This window comes from Anabrus simplex, chromosome 2 (genome assembly GCF_040414725.1).
Source record: "Anabrus simplex isolate iqAnaSimp1 chromosome 2, ASM4041472v1, whole genome shotgun sequence".
In the NCBI taxonomy this organism is placed as follows: Eukaryota; Metazoa; Arthropoda; class Insecta; order Orthoptera; family Tettigoniidae; genus Anabrus; species Anabrus simplex.
The window spans coordinates 773,715,763-773,734,661 of NC_090266.1; the positions used below are offsets into that span (position 1 = coordinate 773,715,763).

An 18,899-nucleotide genomic window follows, 5' to 3' on the forward strand; every position below is an offset into this window, starting at 1 on the left:
GATGAACTGTAGATCTGTTTTGCACATCACTCCATTTAATGTTCACAATAGAGAAAACATTTGATAGAAATATAACCAATTTCATGAAAACTAAAATACTTGCACAGATTTGATGCACTAGCAACTTCAATACACTAATATACAACCATTTCTCTGGTATTGCTATAGTAGTTAACTTTGACTTCAACTATTCATTTCCTCCTAAGTCAAAAATCATAGTGATCTTTGAATATATACCATCTGCACTGAAGTGATGTAAATCTGATAATTTTAATATCTTTTGAAACAGGTATTTCTTCAAGGAATATGGAATCCACTAAGGTCAAAATGTTGTTATCCCCAAAAGCAACATGCAGTAGGCCTACTTTTCAAAATCAGAATATCCGATGTACTGTTTATGATTTGCACCATATTTTGAACAATGTGGAAAAATTCTGTACCGTTCTGGCTAAAACTGTACAAAAGCAAGTTAACTGCAACAAGTTATAGTAGGCAGAGCGAGAAAAGTCTGAGAAGCTTTTCCTCCATGATCTGACTCTACCCATTCTGGCCTGTCAATGTGTTTAGCCTTTGTGTATGTTTCTACCTATCTTTTTACCTTCCTTGTTTTGGTTATATTTTGAATGGACTCATTATCTCTCCTTTTCTGTCTCTTCTGTAGAGGAACATGCAAAGTGCAGATTGGGCTAAAAGCCTTTATGAACATGTGGAGTGGAAAATTTGACATTAGTGGTACGAATGAGGAGTGAACAAACGACAGAAATCTTAGTTCATATCTTGGTTGAGATCAGCTTTTATCCTCAGTTTATTTAGAAATCTTTTTAGTTTTCAGTTTCAACTCTCTTAATTTATAACTGTTAGGTTCTTCAGTCTGTCAAAACTAATTTTAAATAAAGAGGTCTATCTTATTTAAATTTCTAGGATAAAGTTTCCAGTCCTCTGTTTCATTAATTTAGGTACATACATACCAAAACAGAAAATACATAAATACATTATCATTGTAGACTGTTATGCCTTTCAGCGTTCAGTCTGCAAGCCTCTGTGAATTTACTAAACGTCGCCACAATCCTCTATTTGCAACTAGTGCTGTGGCCTCATTTCGTTCTATACTTCTTATCTTTAAATTGTTAGAAACTGAGTCTAACCATCGTCATCTTGGTCTACCTCTACTTCTCTTACCCTCCATAACAGAGTCCATTATTCTCCTAGGCACCCTATCCTCCTCCATTCACCTCACATGACCCCACCACCGAAGCCGGTTTATGCGCACAGCTTCATCCATCAAGTTCATTCCTAACTTATCCTTTACCTTCTCATCCCATGCACCCTCTGGCTATTGTTCCCACCTGTTTGTACCAGCAATCATTCCTGCTACTTTCATGCCTGTTACAGCTTATGAATAAGATAGCCTGAGTCCACCCAACTTTCACTCCAGTAAAGCAAATTTGGTCTGAAAACAGACCGATGTAAAGATAGTTTCGTCTGGGAGCTGACTTCCTTCCTTCTTACAGAATACTGTTGATCACAACTGCAAGCTCACTGCATTAGCTTTACTACACCATGATTCAAGCTCATTTAAATTACTACCATCCTAGGAAAACACACAACCTAAATACTTGAAATTATCTACCTGTTCTAGCTTTGTATCACTAATATGACATTCAATTCTGTTGAATTTCTTACCTAATGACATCAGTTTAGTCTTCGAAAGGCTAATTTTCATACCATACTCATTGCACCTATTTTCAAGTTCCAAGATATTAGACTGCAGGCTTTTGGCACAATCTGCCATTAAGACCAAGTAGTCAGCATAGGCCAGACTACTTACTACATTTCCACCTAACTGAATCCCTCCCTGCCATTTCATACCTTGCAGCAGATGATCCATGTAAACTACAAACAGCAAAGGTGAAAGATTATAGCCTTGTCTGACCCCTGTAAATACCCTGAACCATATAAATTTCTATTGGATTGAAAACAAAAGGTATGATTACTTTTTTTTTTTTTTGCTCTTTGTTTTACATCGCACTGACACAGGCTGGTCTTATAGCAATGAAGGGATAGGACGGGTAAGTGACCATTGCCTTAATAAAGTTCAGCCCCAGCATTTCCCTTGGTGTGAAAATGGGAAATCATCTTCAGGGCTGCCAACAGAGAGAGTTCAAACCTACCACCTCCAGAAGGCAAGCTGACAGCTACGTGACCTAAACTACGTAGCCAATTTACTTGGTGGGTCTGATTGTCGCTGTGTATTTAGGCTTTTAACGCAGTATTCTAAAATTATCATAGTGTCATCTACTTATTCCTCTCTGACAGTCACAATAACACTGCACAGTATGGAATTTGAATTTACAACTCAGTGAAGATATTCTTTGTTTAATTTGACGGTAGATCTCCTGAATGGTTATGTACAGATGAGTTAATGATTCAAGTTTTAACCTAGTGTGATTACTTGTAAGCGGTGTCCCAGGGGATTGATAGATAAATCATATTATTATCCAGAACATAATGGTTTAATGAATGAGATATGTGTCAAATATATACAGAAGACAAGTGATGCATACTTGAAACAATTATACAAGGTGGAATTGGATCAAGTCATCAATTGAATCGATTATTTCAGAAAGCAGTCAAGTGCCAAAAAATGAGTTAATGGCAGAGTATGTTACTAAGAGGGTATACGAACATTTTGGTGCTGAAACCAGTCAAGAAATGTCCTCCTATAATGGTCAGGCATTACATTAAATTTCGTATTTAGTTCAGAAACCAGTTAAGTGACACCGCTTGACTGATTTCTGCAGTAAACTCGTGTCCTCATCCCGAGGTGGTGCAGCTCTTTTCAGGCACACCCCCAATGGAGGTGAGCTGCATGTACCATTTCAACCACATACCAGCCCTCCCGCCATTCTTAAATTTCTGGCAGTACCGGGAATCGAACCCGGACCTCCGAGGACGGCAGCTAATTGTGCTAACCGTTACGCTACGGAGGCGGACATTTCTGCAGTAAACTGCTGGTACATTTTGTGATGTGCTGCAACTTGCTGGTTGGCGCTCCTGCTATGAATCCAGAATAGACAGCAGTTCAGCTGTTTTTATTGTCATTGTTGTGTTTGTGGAATTGCATGTTCATAATTTTGTGAAGAATTGATTGAAAAATTGTTTCTTTTGTTTAGTGCAGTGTTTTTATAATCGTAGTGATATGCCTGAAAGTTCAGAACATGAACATGTATCTGAAAGGAAACGAGGAGTGGTAGACAAACAAACTCACATGCATAATATTATTTGGAATGCAAGGGTAAAAGGAGAAGGTAACATTTCTTACTCAGGCAAGGAAGTACCTGGTCTGAACCCTACATTATTCTTTGTTATTTTTTGTTGTAGGTGCCCATGAATATCAAGAAGGTATGTGACCTAAATGCCTTAAAACCTTACCTGATGGGATATAAACACTTTTGTGACATTATTTTACTACAAAGACAGAATATGCTGTGGAGTTTCTTTTTGAGGATTGATTACCTCCTATCATGATGAGCAGGCATTGCTGATTTCACCCTTTTAATAATTATATTCGTATCAGCAATGTAGTCTAACCGATAAAAATATTTTCTCTTTCCACAAATATGGGCTTCATGACAATATTCTTTCAAACTTCAAGCATTATCCCATAAAAATATGTTTGCAAGACTCGTTTATTTCAGAAACCAGTTAGGTGAAAAATTGTTTTGGATTTTTTTTTACAGAAAAGTTAATATAGGATACATACATACATACACTGACTGACAGTGACAATGCAACACCAAGGAGGAGTGGTTCGAAAGGGATGAAAGTTGGGGAAAAAACAGAGACGGCACGGACAAATAATTGATGTTTATTTCAAACCAATATGCAGGTTACACAATGCGCACGGCATCGACTCAGTAGGATGTAGGACCACCGCGAGCGGCGATGCACGCAGAAACACATCGAGGTACAGAGTCAATAAGAGTGCGGATGGTGTCCTGAGGGATGGTTCTCTATTCTCTGTCAACCATTTGCCACAGTTGGTCGTCCGTACGAGGCTGGGGCAGAGTTTGCAAACGGCGTCCAATGAGATCCCACACGTGTTCGATTGGTGAGAGATCCGGAGAGTACGCTGGCCACGGAAGCATCTGTACACCTCGTAGAGCCTGTTGGGAGATGCGAGCAGTGTGTGGGCGGGCATTATCCTGCTGAAACAGAGCATTGGGCAGCCCCTGAAGGTACAGGAGTGCCACCGGCCGCAGCACATGCTGCACGTAGCGGTGGGCATTTAACGTGCCTTGAATACGCACTAGAGGTGACGTGGAATCATACGCAGTAGCGCCCCAAACCATGATGCCGCGTTGTCTAGCGGTAGGGCGCTCCACAGTTACTGCCGGATTTGACCTTTCTCCACGCCGACGCCACACTCGTCTGCGGTGACTATCACTGACAGAACAGAAGCGTGACTCATCGGAGAACACGACGTTCCGCCATTCCCTCATCCAAGTCGCTCTAGCCCGGCACCATGCCAGGCGTGCACGTCTATGCTGTGGAGTCAATGGTAGTCTTCTGAGCGGACGCCGGGAGTGCAGGCCTCCTTCAACTAATCGACGGGAAATTGTTCTGGTCGATATTTGAACAGCCAGGGTGTCTTGCATATGCTGAAGAATGGCGGTTGACGTGGCGTGCGGGGCTGCCACCGCTTGGCGGCGGATGCGCCGATCCTCGCGTGCTGATGTCACTCGGGCTGCGCCTGGACCCCTCGCACGTGCCACATGTCCCTGCGCCAACCATCTTCGCCACAGGCGCTGCACCGTGGACACATCCCTATGGGTATCGGCTGCGATTTGACGAAGCGACCAACCTGCCCTTCTCAGCCCGATCACCATACCCCTCGTAAAGTCGTCTGTCTGCTGGAAAGCCTCCGTTGACGGCGGCCTGGCATTCTTAGCTATACACGTGTCCTGTGGCACACGACAACACGTTCTACAATGACTGTCGGCTGAGAAATCACGGTACGAAGTGGGCCATTCGCCAACGCCGTGTCCCATTTATCGTTCGCTACGTGCGCAGCACAGCGGCGCATTTCACATCATGAGCATACCTCAGTGACGTCAGTCTACCCTGCAATTGACATAAAGTTCTGACCACTCCTTCTTGGTGTTGCATTTGCTCTGTCAGTCAGTGTACATACATACATACATACATACATACTGTACCAGGAAGGCCTAGGTCCTGGTCCATATTAATTGAAAGAAATGTTATTTCCAGCATTAAAGATCCGACCGACGTACGAACATCCATGTAAAGAATGTTCCAGTATGTGCCAGACCCTACGAGTACGCTAGGCGGAGTCAAGTGACGTCACCTGTCGCTCGAAGCTCACCTCCCCTAGAGATATTTCTCGAAAGAATTTTTCTTTTAACAGCTTTTTAACACCTTAACCAATTTCAACGGGACAAACGCTGAATTATAGCAAACATCATAAAAGTTAATCCCTGTAAATTTCAAATTAATTCATCAAACGGTTGTTGAGTTATAACAATTTAAAGTCTCAACGAAATTACGTAATTACGGTCACATGGCCGAGAGAGAGCTGCCACCCCTCCCTGCGCTGGTATCTATATATGTCAAGGCCAGATAGCCCGCAAACCAGTACAGTGCAGTACAGTGCAGTACAGTGCAGTACAGTATAGTACCGTACAAGGACAAGCAGACAACTGTGTGAGTGAGATAGTGAAGAGACCGGCCCGCGTACAGTATGTTCGCGCAGTCACGGTAGAAGTACTTTCGTCGTATCTCCAGAACGCGAAATTCTATCGCCGATAAAGGACGTCGCACTGCAGTTAGTATGTCGCGTCGCGATTACAATATAATCCTAAAAAGACATTTAAGACTGTAACACGAGTGAACTTATTGGAGTACAAATATTAACTATTTCATTACGTGTGGACTTAGGCAACGTCAAGTAACATTAAACTTCTACAGAGCCTAATACTTAAGAATCACCAGAACTTATTTTTTTTTCTCTCGAGTATTGCATTATATTTCTTTATTCACGTCACATCAATATTTTGAATGAAAAAGTAAGAACTTTTCTGAGTTAATATAACAGGATTAGCAGAAAATCTACCTTAATGACTGTGTTCACAGACTGTGCTTATCGACTTGCTTTCTTTTTTTTCTTCAAGTGTGAACTGTGTGATTAAGAACGTTTCAATAACGACTGTAAATAGTATTTAGTACAGAAAGGACTGTGATTCTTCATACGCCATAAATAGTGTTCAACAGTGTAAGTGATAACCAGTCACACTAAATGAATTTTCGTGTGCGAAACTCAACAGTTCCAGCTGTCATCACCTCATCGGGAACGTCAACATCGCCGATCCTGATTCTACATGGAACATTCCAGATGTCCATCTTTCGACATTTGGTAACAACAGTTCTTGTCATAAGTGAGTAACAAACTGACTAAACTTTTTCATTTATTTTGAACAGTGAAACTTCAGTGTCGCGTGTGAACAATTTCCATAATTTCTCAAAAGTGATAAATTTAATTTCAATTTCATTTCTCGTAGAAAGACTGTAGGATTTCAAGTGTGCTGTATAACGAGATTGACGAACTGAGAACTGAAAACTTTTAATAATTTCTCATATCCATTTACCATTATAAAAGTGTGCTTAGGTTTAAAAAGACTTTAGGTGGAAATTCACACATATGAAAGACTTTGAAACCAATGATATTTATGCCATTTGTTTTTTCAAGAAGATTATTTTCAACATTTAATTTCAATATAAATTTTGAGTCAACAATCATACCGCAGGGTGAGAAATTAATAAATTGTTTTGAAAAAAAATTATTTACCATCTATTATTCGCTCTGCGAGACTATCCTTCTCTGTATCGGCTCCAAAACCCAGTTCCACTCCCTGAGGTCCTACTCATGCCCTTTGCCCACAACTTTTCCTGGTACAATACATACATATACATATATACATACATACATACATACATACATTTTCATTAAAGACTGTCATGCCTTTCAGCGTTCAGTCTGCAAGCCTCTGTGAATTCACTAAACGTCGCCAGAATCGTCTATTTGCAACTAGTGCTGTGGCCTCATTTAGTTCTATACCTCTTATCTTTAAATCGTTAGAAACTGAGTCTAACTATCGTCGTCTTGGTCTCCCTCTACTTCTCTTACCCTCTATAACAGAGTCCATTATTCTCCTAGGCAATCTATCCTCCATTCGCCTCACATGACCCCACCACCGAAGCCGGTTTACGCATACAGCTTCGTCCATCAAGTTCATTCCTAAATTAGCCTTTATCTCCTCATTCCAAGTACCCTCCTGCCCTTGTTCCCACTGGTTTGTACCAGCAATCATTCTCGCTACTTTCATGTCTGTTACTTCTAACTTATCAGTAAGATATCCTGAGTCCACCCAGCTTTCGCTCCCGTAAAGCAAAGTTGGTCTGAAAACTGACTGATGTAAAGCTAGTTTCATCTGGGAGCTGACTTCCTTCTTAACAGAATACTGTTGATCGCGACTGCGAGCTCACTGCATTAGCTTTACGGCACCTTGATTCAATCTCATTTACTATATTACCATCCTGGGAGAACACACAACCTAAATACTTGAAATTATCGACCTGTTCTAGCTTTGTATCACCGATCTGACATTCAATTCTGTTGAACTTCTTACCTACTGACATCAATTTAGTCTTCGAAAGGCTAATTTTCATACCGTACTCATTGCACCTATTTTCAAGTTCCAGGATATTAGACTTCAGGCTTTCGGCACAATCTGCCATCAAGACCAAGTCGTCAGCATAGGCCAGACTGCTTACTACATTTCCACCTAACTGAATCCCTCCCTGCCATTTTATACCTTTCAGCATATGATCCATGTAAACTACGAACAGCAAAGGTGCAAGATTACAGCCTTGTCTAACCCCTGTAAGTACCCTGAACCAAGAACTCATTCTACCATCAATTCTAACTGAAGCCCAATTGTCAACATAAATGCCTTTGATTGATTTTAATAATCTACCTTTAATTCCATAGTCCCCCAGTATGGCGAACATCTTTTCCCTCGGTAGCCTGTCATATGGTGTTTCTAGATCTACGAAACAAACACAACTATCTGTTCCTCTTGTAGCATTTCTCAATTACCTGGCGCATACTGAAAATCTGATCCTGACAGCCCCTCTGTGATCTGAAACCACACTGGTTTTCATCCAACTTCCTCTCAACTACTGATCGCACCCTCCCTTCCAAGATGCCAGTGAATACTTTGCCTAGTATACTTTTTTATTTTTACAAGTTGCTTTACGTCGCTCTGACACAGATAGGTTGATTGTTTGCTGGTGAAACAACATCTCTCTGGTAGCTGTTGGAAATCCTCAAATATTTCTAGCTGAGATTGAGCAGTTTCAAATTTGTCACAAATAATAGGCAGTTCCTTCAAACGAACTACGATGGCCTGATTATTTGAATCCGTTTGAAATTCTTGTACGAATTTCGCGAGACGTGTGAGGCTGGTTTTCGCTACTGCGCGAGTAGTGACTAATTTCTTCCTGCTAGTCTCATCCATGCTGACAGATAAGGACCGTAGAAGAGGAATGCACAAGAACAATAATTAGGAACACTGGATCAATAAACGGGCGAGGATAACATGACTAACAATATTAGGTAAGAAAGGATTGGTTGTTGCCAGTCTAGGTACTTACGTCTGCCTGCAGATATGCTTCGGCCTGGAGTTGAACTCGGGCCTGCCGCCAGGTCCAGTAGGTTACTCAGCTCTCTAGTGGAATTCTTCAACAGCAAGCCGGGTTGTATTTGAACGGGAGCCCGCATGATAGTCTGTCACTTAGCGCTTCATCAGCAGATAAGCACACAACACGGCACTGGCTACAGTACATAAAGTAGCGTAACATCCGATACGAACTGAAAGACCCGTGCACGAAAGTTTACAATAAGTTAGTATTCGTAACATACGGTGGAAAACTATTCACCAGATCCGGCCCGGAGGACCAAAAAATGTTTGTTTGCTGGTGAAACAACATCTCTCTGGTAGCTCATTTTGAAACACATATATGGAGGACAATTAATAATAATTCATTAAACATATTTACATCAAACACTTCAGACATACAACAGCGCGCCGCGACCATTGCTAACTGCCACACGTGAAACATAATAGCTCAAGTGGAATCTACCCTCGACCCATGTTGCCGAGACAAGTCCAACAGTATCCATTTAAAGCAGAGACAGCAAAAAAGGCAGTACCTCAGCTTAGAAAAGAAAACAAACTAAAACTGGAGGGTCGCATTGTGCTGTGCCTTTTCACACTCTCGCTCCCCTGCCGCTAGCCGGGGTGTGGTTCCGTCCTGCTGCCCAGTAGTATTCCAACACAGGTCTTATGGTGACGATGGGACAGGAAAGGTCTAGGAGTGGGAAGAAGTCGGCCGTGGCCTTAATTAAGGTACAGCCCCAGCATTCGCCTGGTGTGAAAATGGGAAACCACGGAAAACCATCTTCAGGGCTTCCGACAGTGGGATTCGAACCCACTATCTCCCGAATACCGGATACTGGCAGCACTTAAGCGACTGCAGCTATCGAGCTTGGTGCCTGGTATAGTAATCAATGAGATACCTCGATAGTTGTTGCAATCCTTCTTGTTCTCTTGCTTATAGATAGGTGCAGTTACTGCTTTTGTCCAATCTGAAGGTACCTTACCAACACTCCATACTAATCTTACTACTCTATGAACCCATTTCTTCCCTGCCTTCCCACTATACTTCACTATTTCAGGTCTAATTTCATCTATTCCTGCTGCTGGAGTTTATTTATCGTCCTTTCCACTTCCTCAAGCATAGTTTCACCAACATCACTTTCCTCCTCCCCATGAGCTTGGCTGTTCACAACACCACCAGAGAGATTTCCTTTTACGTTGAGAAGATGTTCAAAATATTCCTTCCACCTCTCCAGTGATTCCCTGGGATCTATTATGAGTTCACCAGAATTACTCAAAACACCGTTCATTTCCTTTTTCCCTCCCTTCCTAAGATTCTTTATTACTATCCAGAAAGGTTTCCCCACTGCTTGACTTAGCCTTTCCAGGTTATTACCAAAATCTTCCCACTACTTCTTTTTGGAATCAAGAACGATTTGTTTCGCTCTGTTTCTTTCATCTACGTACAAATCCCTGTCTGCCTCGGCCCTTGTTTGGAGCCGTTTCTGATAAGCCTTCTTTTTATGTTTACAAGCTGCTCTCACTTCATCATTCCACTAAGATGTTTGCCTTTTCCCATCTTTACACACAGTTGTTCCTAGGCATTCCCTTGCTATTTCTACTACAGCATCCCTGTATGCCACCCATTCAGTTTCTATATTCTGAACCTGCTTACTATCTACTGTTTAAAACTTCTCACTAATCATATCCATGTACTTCTGTCTAATTTCCTCGTCCTGGAGATTTTCTATCCTTATTCGTTTGCAGACAGATTTCACTTTCTCTACCCTAGGCCTAGAGATACCTAGTTCACTACAGATCAGATAGTGGTCTGTATCATCGAAAAATCCCCGGAAAACTCATACATTCCTAACAGATTTCCTGAATTCGAAGTCGGTTAAGATATAGTCTATTATGGATCTGGTACCCCTAGCCACCCATGTGTAGCAGTGAATAGCCTTATGCTTGAAGAATGTATTTGTAACTGCTAAACCCATACTAGAACAGAAGTCAAGCAAACGCTTCCCATTCCTGTTATCTTCCATATCTTCCATATCTTCCATATCTTCCATATCTTCCCCACATTTACCAATCACCCTTTCGTATCTTGCAGTTCTATTTCCAACTCTTGCATTGAAATCGCCCATTAGCACTATTCTATCCTTGCTGTTGACCCTGACCACGATGTCACTCAATGCTTCATAAAACTTGTCAACTTCATCCCCATCTGCACCCTCACATGGTGAATACACTGAGACAATTCTCGTCCTAATTCCTTTTCTTCTTTTCTTTTTTTGCTAGTTGCTTTACGTCGCACCAACACAGATAGGTCTTATGGCGACGCTGGGATTGGTAAGGTCTAGGAATGGGAAGGAAGCGGGTGTGGCCTTAATTAAGGTACAGCCCAGCATTTGCTTGGTGTGAAAATGGGAATCCACGGTAAACCATCTTCAGGGCTGCCAACAGTGCGGTTCGAACCCACTATCTCCCGAATACTGGCCACACTTAAGCGACTGCTGCTATCGAGCTCGGTCGTCCTAATTCCTCCAACTGCCGAATCTACCCACATCATTCTCTCATTTACGTGCCTAACAAAACTATATTGCTTGCAATGGTATTCCTGAATAACAGCCCTACCCCATACTCTGCCCTTCCCTTTCTAACTCCCGTCAAGTACACTTTATAATCTCCTATCTCTTCCTCGTTATCTCCCCTTACCCGAATATCACGTACTCCTAGCACATCCAGCTGCATCCTCTTTGCTGACTCAGCCAGTTCTGCTTTCTTTCTTCTATAAGCCCCATTAATATTGATAGCTCCCCATCGAATTCCATTTTGTTCGCCAAGTTGTTTCCAAGGAGTCCCTCGCCTGTCAAATTGGAGTGGGACTCCGTTACTCCCATAGGTCCGAGGCTTGCTTAAAATGTTCTGAGCTCGGTAAATTCATGAAGCAGGATGCTACCCTACTTACACCTAGTCCAAATGAGGATCTCTCCTCTAACGGGTTAATAAGCACAAAATATGTAGCTTGGATAGAAACCATTAAGAGATATAATACTTTCAAGCCAAAATATTAAAACCCTACCATAACATTTTGTCCGATGCTAGACAGTTTTTTTCATTTTCCCAAAAATGACAGACTTGGCGCTTGACTGGTTTCTGAAATAATCGATTCAATTTATATGACAACAGTTAGTCTCGGCAATAGATTGCTGTCACACATGTTGGACAGATAACTCCTACCATGTGATTATGGCAGTAATGGCTAAATGAGGACACTCATAGGTATGGATGGAACAGAATATGCTACTATCTTAGAAGCTTGTTTTGTTCCAAGGAAACCATACATGTACTTGAAACATTTCCTGAGTGTTTAGGGCAGTAACAGATTAAAAACATTTCTTTTTTGTTGTACAATGTATCATGACTTCTCCTAGTTTATTAAACAGTGTTATGAAAGCTGGCCAGAATTTCTCATTTAAGGTTTTGCTGGAACAATGTCTCTTTATTCTCCCATTAAAAAAAAACATTGTTTTTAAACTTTTATGAACCTGGTTGTACTAGTCATCAATTTATTTAATAAATATGTTAAAACGTTTCAGCATGCCTGTTTGCCAAGCAGAAGTTGTTTTTCGCAGTAAGCAGGTACTTCTTGATGACTGTCTTCAAGAAGCTGCTATAGTTGTTGGGAAAGATGGATGCATTTCTAAAGTACTGAGGGCTCATCAACTTGCTTCTATACCAACCAATGTGGAGGTAAAAATATTTAAATTATTATGTCACATTTCAGTACCAACTTCAGCTCCTTCATGATAGATAATGACTACTGTAAGAAAACTGTCCTCTGCAATAATATATTTTTCTTTTATCCTGTTTAATGATGCTCTAACATCCTTAGGTAAAGCCAGTCATAAGTGTCAATTAACCCATTACCACCTAATTTGTTTAAAACAACATTTTACGTTATTTTGCTTGATTTGTGTTCTGAGGCATTACATTTAATAATACAAATAGATTTCATAATTTTATCACCTAAACTTTTTGAGAAATTTGCCTTTGCCATATGGCATTGTGAGGCACTTATATGAAGTAATTTTACTATAGTTTATTAGGAGTCTATCTGTTCTTATACAGGTTTTTCACCTAAGGTGTTACACGTAAGTAATGTCTAAATGATTAAAGATATCAGTATTCTGTTTTCATATTCGTAAATGATACCCAGGGGCTTGTAAGATAATGTGCTACTTATTCACATGGGGTGATTAATAACTGAGATATTGATACTAACTCCATATTTTAAAATGGAACGGCACAAATACATTCGCTGGCCTAAAAGTTCAACTGCATACAAGATCAAATATGTAAGTATTTTCAAAATCGGACAGTTAGTTTTTGAGATATCAATAAAAACCGCATTTGAGCTTTTGCATGCCACATCAGACAGTGTACAATCGGCCAAGTATATATTGGTATGCAAGCTGTTTCCTGGCATAGATTCCAGCCACAGAACGGATACCAGGCATGTACTGTAAACTACCATACCCATAATGTGATGTACCGTAGCATACCCTGGGTGTGCAATGTTGTTGTATGACTGGCGAACACACAACGGGGAAGGGAGATTAAACTTTTTTTTGCTTTGTTTTAAAATCCATATGTAACAGGTTGCGCACAGTTTGGCATCTTTCCCCAAGGAGGGAATGGGAAGGATTTGGAAAGGACTTCGGCCATGGCCTATCTCAAAGGTACCAATCCGGCATTTGCCTGGTGTTGCACATGGGACACCATGAAAATCACTTTCAGGTCGGGCGAGGCAGGACTCGAACCGGCACTCTCCCGAATGCAAGCTACTAGAGTCGCGCTTCAGCTCTGCGGAGATTAATGCATGTAAAATAAATAATAGTGTTGCTGCCATCTCACCACTATCAGCTCTGAACATCCCACATAATAAGTCGAGCTGTTTGTCTCCTAATGTCTAACCTATCCCAAACCAAATAATCCAGCATTGGTAGTAACACTTCTTCATCTGAAATAACCCAGCACAAAACAAGGTGCGCTTTGTACTGCACACACACCCAACCAAACAGGGCTACATGACCATGCTTTCAAAGCCCCGGAAATGAAATAACAACAAAGAGCCATTCTTCTTCGTATCCTGTTGAGTTTCTTAATCACGTGTAGCGGCTTGCATTTGTAGCTGTCGCCATGGTGGTCCGGGTTCAATTCCCGGCTGTGATAAGCAATTCAATTCTGGTCGGACGGCTGGAACAGAGTACACTCAACCTCGTGAGGCAAAACGGAGAAGAGGTGGGTTCGATACCCATCTCAGCAATCCTGGAAGTGTTTCTGTGTTTTCCCACTGCTACTCCTGGCAAATGTCGGGATGGTTCCTTACTTATGACAACGGCCGCCTCTGTCTCCATTCCTCACCTGAATTACAAATACAGTACACTACTACAGACACCACAGTAACACAGGTTATCAGACACATTCTAACAGACATACAGTACACACACATACACACCCAAGCACATGGGTATATAAGACCACGATGTCCAAGCCCCGGAAATGAAATAACAACAACTATTCTCTGTACCCCGTCGAGTATCTTAATCACATACAACTGGAGAGGAACCCGAACAATAATATGCATTACTGGAATTGCGACCGTATAAGCATTAATGTTCTGGAGTAGTCTTAGTGCTTGAAAATGTGGATGTTGTCATGCAATCACAATTTGAATTACGCATGTCCCGCAAACGAATGGAAATAGTAAGGTAAGGTAGCATAGCTGCTATTAGAGGGGCTAGGAAGGGAAGGACTTGTCAGCCCTGTATCTCATGGGCCTTATGTTACATACATTCAATTTTGGAGTACGTCTGGAGTACTTACACAATGCTGCACACAATCCAAGAGAAACTGGACATGCTTCTCCTGTACGGAGAGTGTGGAAGGAGTTCTAGGAGAGCTTCACAACTATACTGAGAGGTGTCTGTCCTGGGATCATCCATCACATATGACAATACGATGCCTTTGCCGCAAGTTGTTCCATAACGGACATTGGAATGATATGAAGAGAAACAGCAGCACACCAGCGAAAGAAGAAGAGAAGGCAATAGATGTTCTGGTGGCCGCAGTGTTCTCCCCAGAAATTTTCATCAGCTGGGTGGCAGGAATGAGTATCCGGGTGGGAAATACTACGTAAAAAAAAATTAATGTGATAAAATTTCAGTTTAGTCCCCTCAGGGCATTAATAGTATAAATGCCAAATTTGTACTATGTTAATATTATTACAAACAAGACATAATGGAGTATTTTGAACGACTGGTGTTCTACTGCTCGTTCACAATCATGTTACACCGGGTCTTACCACTCAGTTGCTGTGGAGTGCCATGCGGGTTTGTAACGTCGGGCGGAATCGAGTGCTCGCATGTGATCTTGATTAATAAATTTCATGATGTTCCGTATTGATATCTATAGTATGTCATAGAAAGAAAGAGATCCACCTTATCAATACTAAATTTATTAATGTTTTTTAAAACAGGACCGGTTTCGACTTATCACAAGTCATCCTCAGCTGTCATTTACATACACATTAGAATACATGTTTTAACAGTTGTATCTTACAAATAAACATGTCGTGTTTGATAGACATTAGGTAGTATGTCTAGAAGTGAAATTCTGCTTCTTACGTCTAAGTTTAGAGGATCAAGAATATTAAAAAGATATCTATCTTTAACACATTAAAAGAATTACAACACATGATAAAATTTGTTGTTTACACCTGACCTTGAATATAGCATTAACGTTCAAGTTTTACTAGTAATAGTTCTTTAAAAAGACTTTCATATTGTGTTGCTTTTAGTCGACTAAATATGCTTAAATGTAGCTGCATGTGCTTATACAGTATACTTTGTATTAGCCTTAGACTTTGTCAAAATGAGTAATGTGAATCCGAAGTTGAAATTACAATAACAAAGTGAAATGCGTTTGAAATAACAGTAAGCTAGGTAATTGAAACCTGTGTTGAATGACTCCTTCAATTATATGCTATTTAAAATACATTTCATGCAAAGAAGACATTAGCACACTTCAATATATAAAAGTTGAAAGGTATAAGACAATCATATAAGTTTGTGAAATTCATATGAAGTATTGTTCTTTGTTCATGCATATGTGTCAAGTTCAAGTGGGGTAGTATACTTTATATAAATTTTGTCAAAATAAATAATGTGAATCTGAATTTGAGATTGCGTTGAGAAATGAAATGCCAGGTGATTAAGACCTGTATTGAATGACCTCTTCAAATATATACTGTGTAAAATACATTATATACAACGTAAGACAATGGTACATTTCAATATGCAAGTTAAAAGGTAAGAGGCAGTCCTGCAAATTTGTAAATCTTCATATGAAGTACTGTTCTTCACGTGTACATGCCAAGTTCAAATGGGGCACTATTGGCCACTGTAAGATATTTGCTAAAGTCCAATCACTATAAACTTATATTTTCTTGTTAAATATACAGATTGAAGATGAATGTGCTGCTGGGGTTATGAAAGCTGTTGTTGTAGGTGGTTCTTTTTCGGTCTATGATACTTGCTAACTATCTGTAAAAAGTAAATGAAATCAATTAGAAGCGTATTAGAATGTTAAAGTGTTAAGAGAGAGAGAGAGAGAGAGAGAGAGAGAGAGAGTGTGTGTGTGTGCGTGCGTGCGTGGGTGCGTGCGTGCATGCGTGTGTGTGTTTTTTTTTTTTTTTTTTTGTAGAGATTACTTACTCTCGTGAGATGATTGGGAAGTGTATCGCTTGGCAGCTTGGCGTGTACTATATCGTGAACTTGTGGTATTAGTGTCTGTTGTCGTGAGGGGAATGGAGGAGTGGGGAAGGGGAGTTGCTAACTGTGTAGAGGTGGAGTTAGTCGTGTCTTTCTCCTGCGCTGTGGATTGTGCGTGGTGTTGTTTATTGACTGTTCTCAGATAATAGTTTTTTATAACAGGGATGATTTTATTAAATAAAATATTGGTTTTATCTGTTATTTCATTAATGTTATAATTAGGGTTGGCATATTGGTCTACTGTTATATATAGTTCTTCAGTAATATTGAGTAAGGGTCCTTTGGGGTTAGTGCTTAATATTATCATATCATTATCTATATTAGTAAGGTTATGTTTGTAATCAACCATGTGTTGTCCTATTGCCGAAAAATGGTTGTGTTTTATGGCATTGACGTGTTCGTTGTATCTGATAGTAAAGTTTCTGCCTGAACGTCCTATGTAGCTTGTTAGGCAGTTATTGCAGCGGATACGGTAAACTCCAGAACGAAGGTATTTGTTGTTATTGTTGATAGTTTTTGTGTTATGTATGATGATGTTGCTGTTATGTGTAGTCCTGTAGGCTATTTCAAGGTTATGTTTTTTGAAAATGTTGGTTAACGAGTATATGTGCGTGTTATTAAATGTAAAGGTTGCATAGTTTTTCTTAGGTTTGTCCATTTTTGATAATTTAGTTTTGGGTTTTGATTTGAACTTATGAATGATTGAATTGACTGTATCTTTCTTGTATCCATTTTTTCTTGCTATTTCTTGGATTAAATGTATCTCTTCATTAAAATCTGTTTTTGAAAGCGGTACGTTAAAGGCTCTATAAACCATACTGTAATATGCTGCTTTTTTATGGGAGTTAGGATGAATGGAATCTGTTGCTATTGTATTTATTGTATGGGTGGGCTTGCGATAAATTTTGAAAGATAAATGATTGTCTTGTCTAGTAATAGTCAAATCGAGATATTTCAGTTTGCAGTTGTTTTCGGATTCTTTTGTAAACTGTATATGTGGGTCTGTGGTGTTTAATTTGTCTAACAAAGTGTTGTCATTAGTTAGTCTATTATCGATGATAGCAAATACATCATCAACAAAACGGCACCAAAAGAATATTCCGTTTATTGTACTGATTGATTTGTATTCAAGGTGGTCTAAATATATTTCAGCAATTATACAGGAGGCGGGTGAACCCATTGGCAAGCCTAGTTGTTGATAAATTGTGTCATGGAACTTAAAAAAGTTGTTATTGACAGCAAATTCTAAAATTATTATGAATTCCTCGATTTTTAAATTACTTAGTTTACTGTAAGTTTTGAGATTGGATGAGATTATATCTATAGTTTTTTTAGTGGGGATATTGGGGTACATATTGGTAATGTCATATGACGCTAAGGAATGGTATCGTTCTAGTTGTAGCTTTTTAGTTTTGTTGCAGAAGTCTACTGAATTGCGTATAGTTTTATTGGCTTGAAATGAATAATGTTTTTTGAGGAATTTTTGGATGAATTGCGATAATTTATATGTAGGACTTGCTCTGTAATTTACTATGGGTCTCATGGGTATGTTGTCCTTATGTATATTTGGAAGAGCTTTTGCATTCGGTAGTTGGGGGTTCATGAGTATGAGATTTTGTGCTTCAGTTTCGGTAAGTAGTAGGTGCGTGTTTTTAAGTAGAGTCTTGAGATTTCTTTGTATTATATTTGTAGGGTCCTTGTGTATGATCCGAAAGGTGTCGTTATTGAAAACTTCTTTTGTTTTTTGAATGTATTCATTTTTGTCAATGGCTACTGTGGTGTTGCCTTTGTCCGCTTTAGTCCGGATCATACGCAACGACCCTACAAATATAATACAAAGAAATCTCAAGACTCTACTTAAAAACACGCACCTACTACTTACCGAAACTGAAGCACAAAATCTCATAGTCATGAACCCCCAACTACCGAATGCAAAAGCTCTTCCAAAAATACATAAGGACAACATACCCATGAGACCCATAGTAAATTACAGAGCAAGTCCTACATATAAATTATCGCAATTAATCCAAAAATTCCTCAAAAAACATTATTCATTTCAAGCCAATAAAACTATAAGCAATTCAGTAGACTTCTGCAACAAAACTAAAGAGCTACAACTAGAACGATACCATTCCTTAGCGTCATATGACATTACCAATATGTACCCCAATATCCCCACTAAAAAAACTATAGATATAATCTCATCCAATCTCAAAACTTACAGTAAACTAAGTAATTTAAAAATCGAGGAATTCATAATAATTTTAGAATTTGCTGTCAATAACAACTTTTTTAAGTTCCATGACACAATTTATCAACAACT

General features: G+C 39.8%; 1 protein-coding gene across 6 annotated transcripts in view; it reads left to right on the forward strand.

Moving 5' to 3' along the window:
- Positions 1-18,899, forward strand: part of LOC136864451 (allantoinase, mitochondrial) — a 238,709-nt gene that overhangs the window by 26,498 nt on the left and 193,312 nt on the right. For all 6 annotated transcript variants that reach the window (XM_067141458.2, XM_067141461.2, XM_067141460.2 and 3 more), the window contains exon 2: positions 12,341-12,494. In XM_067141458.2, coding sequence (XP_066997559.1) covers positions 12,342-12,494 — 153 coding nt within the window. In that variant the 5' untranslated portion in view covers position 12,341. The remainder of the gene's footprint in view (positions 1-12,340; positions 12,495-18,899) is intronic.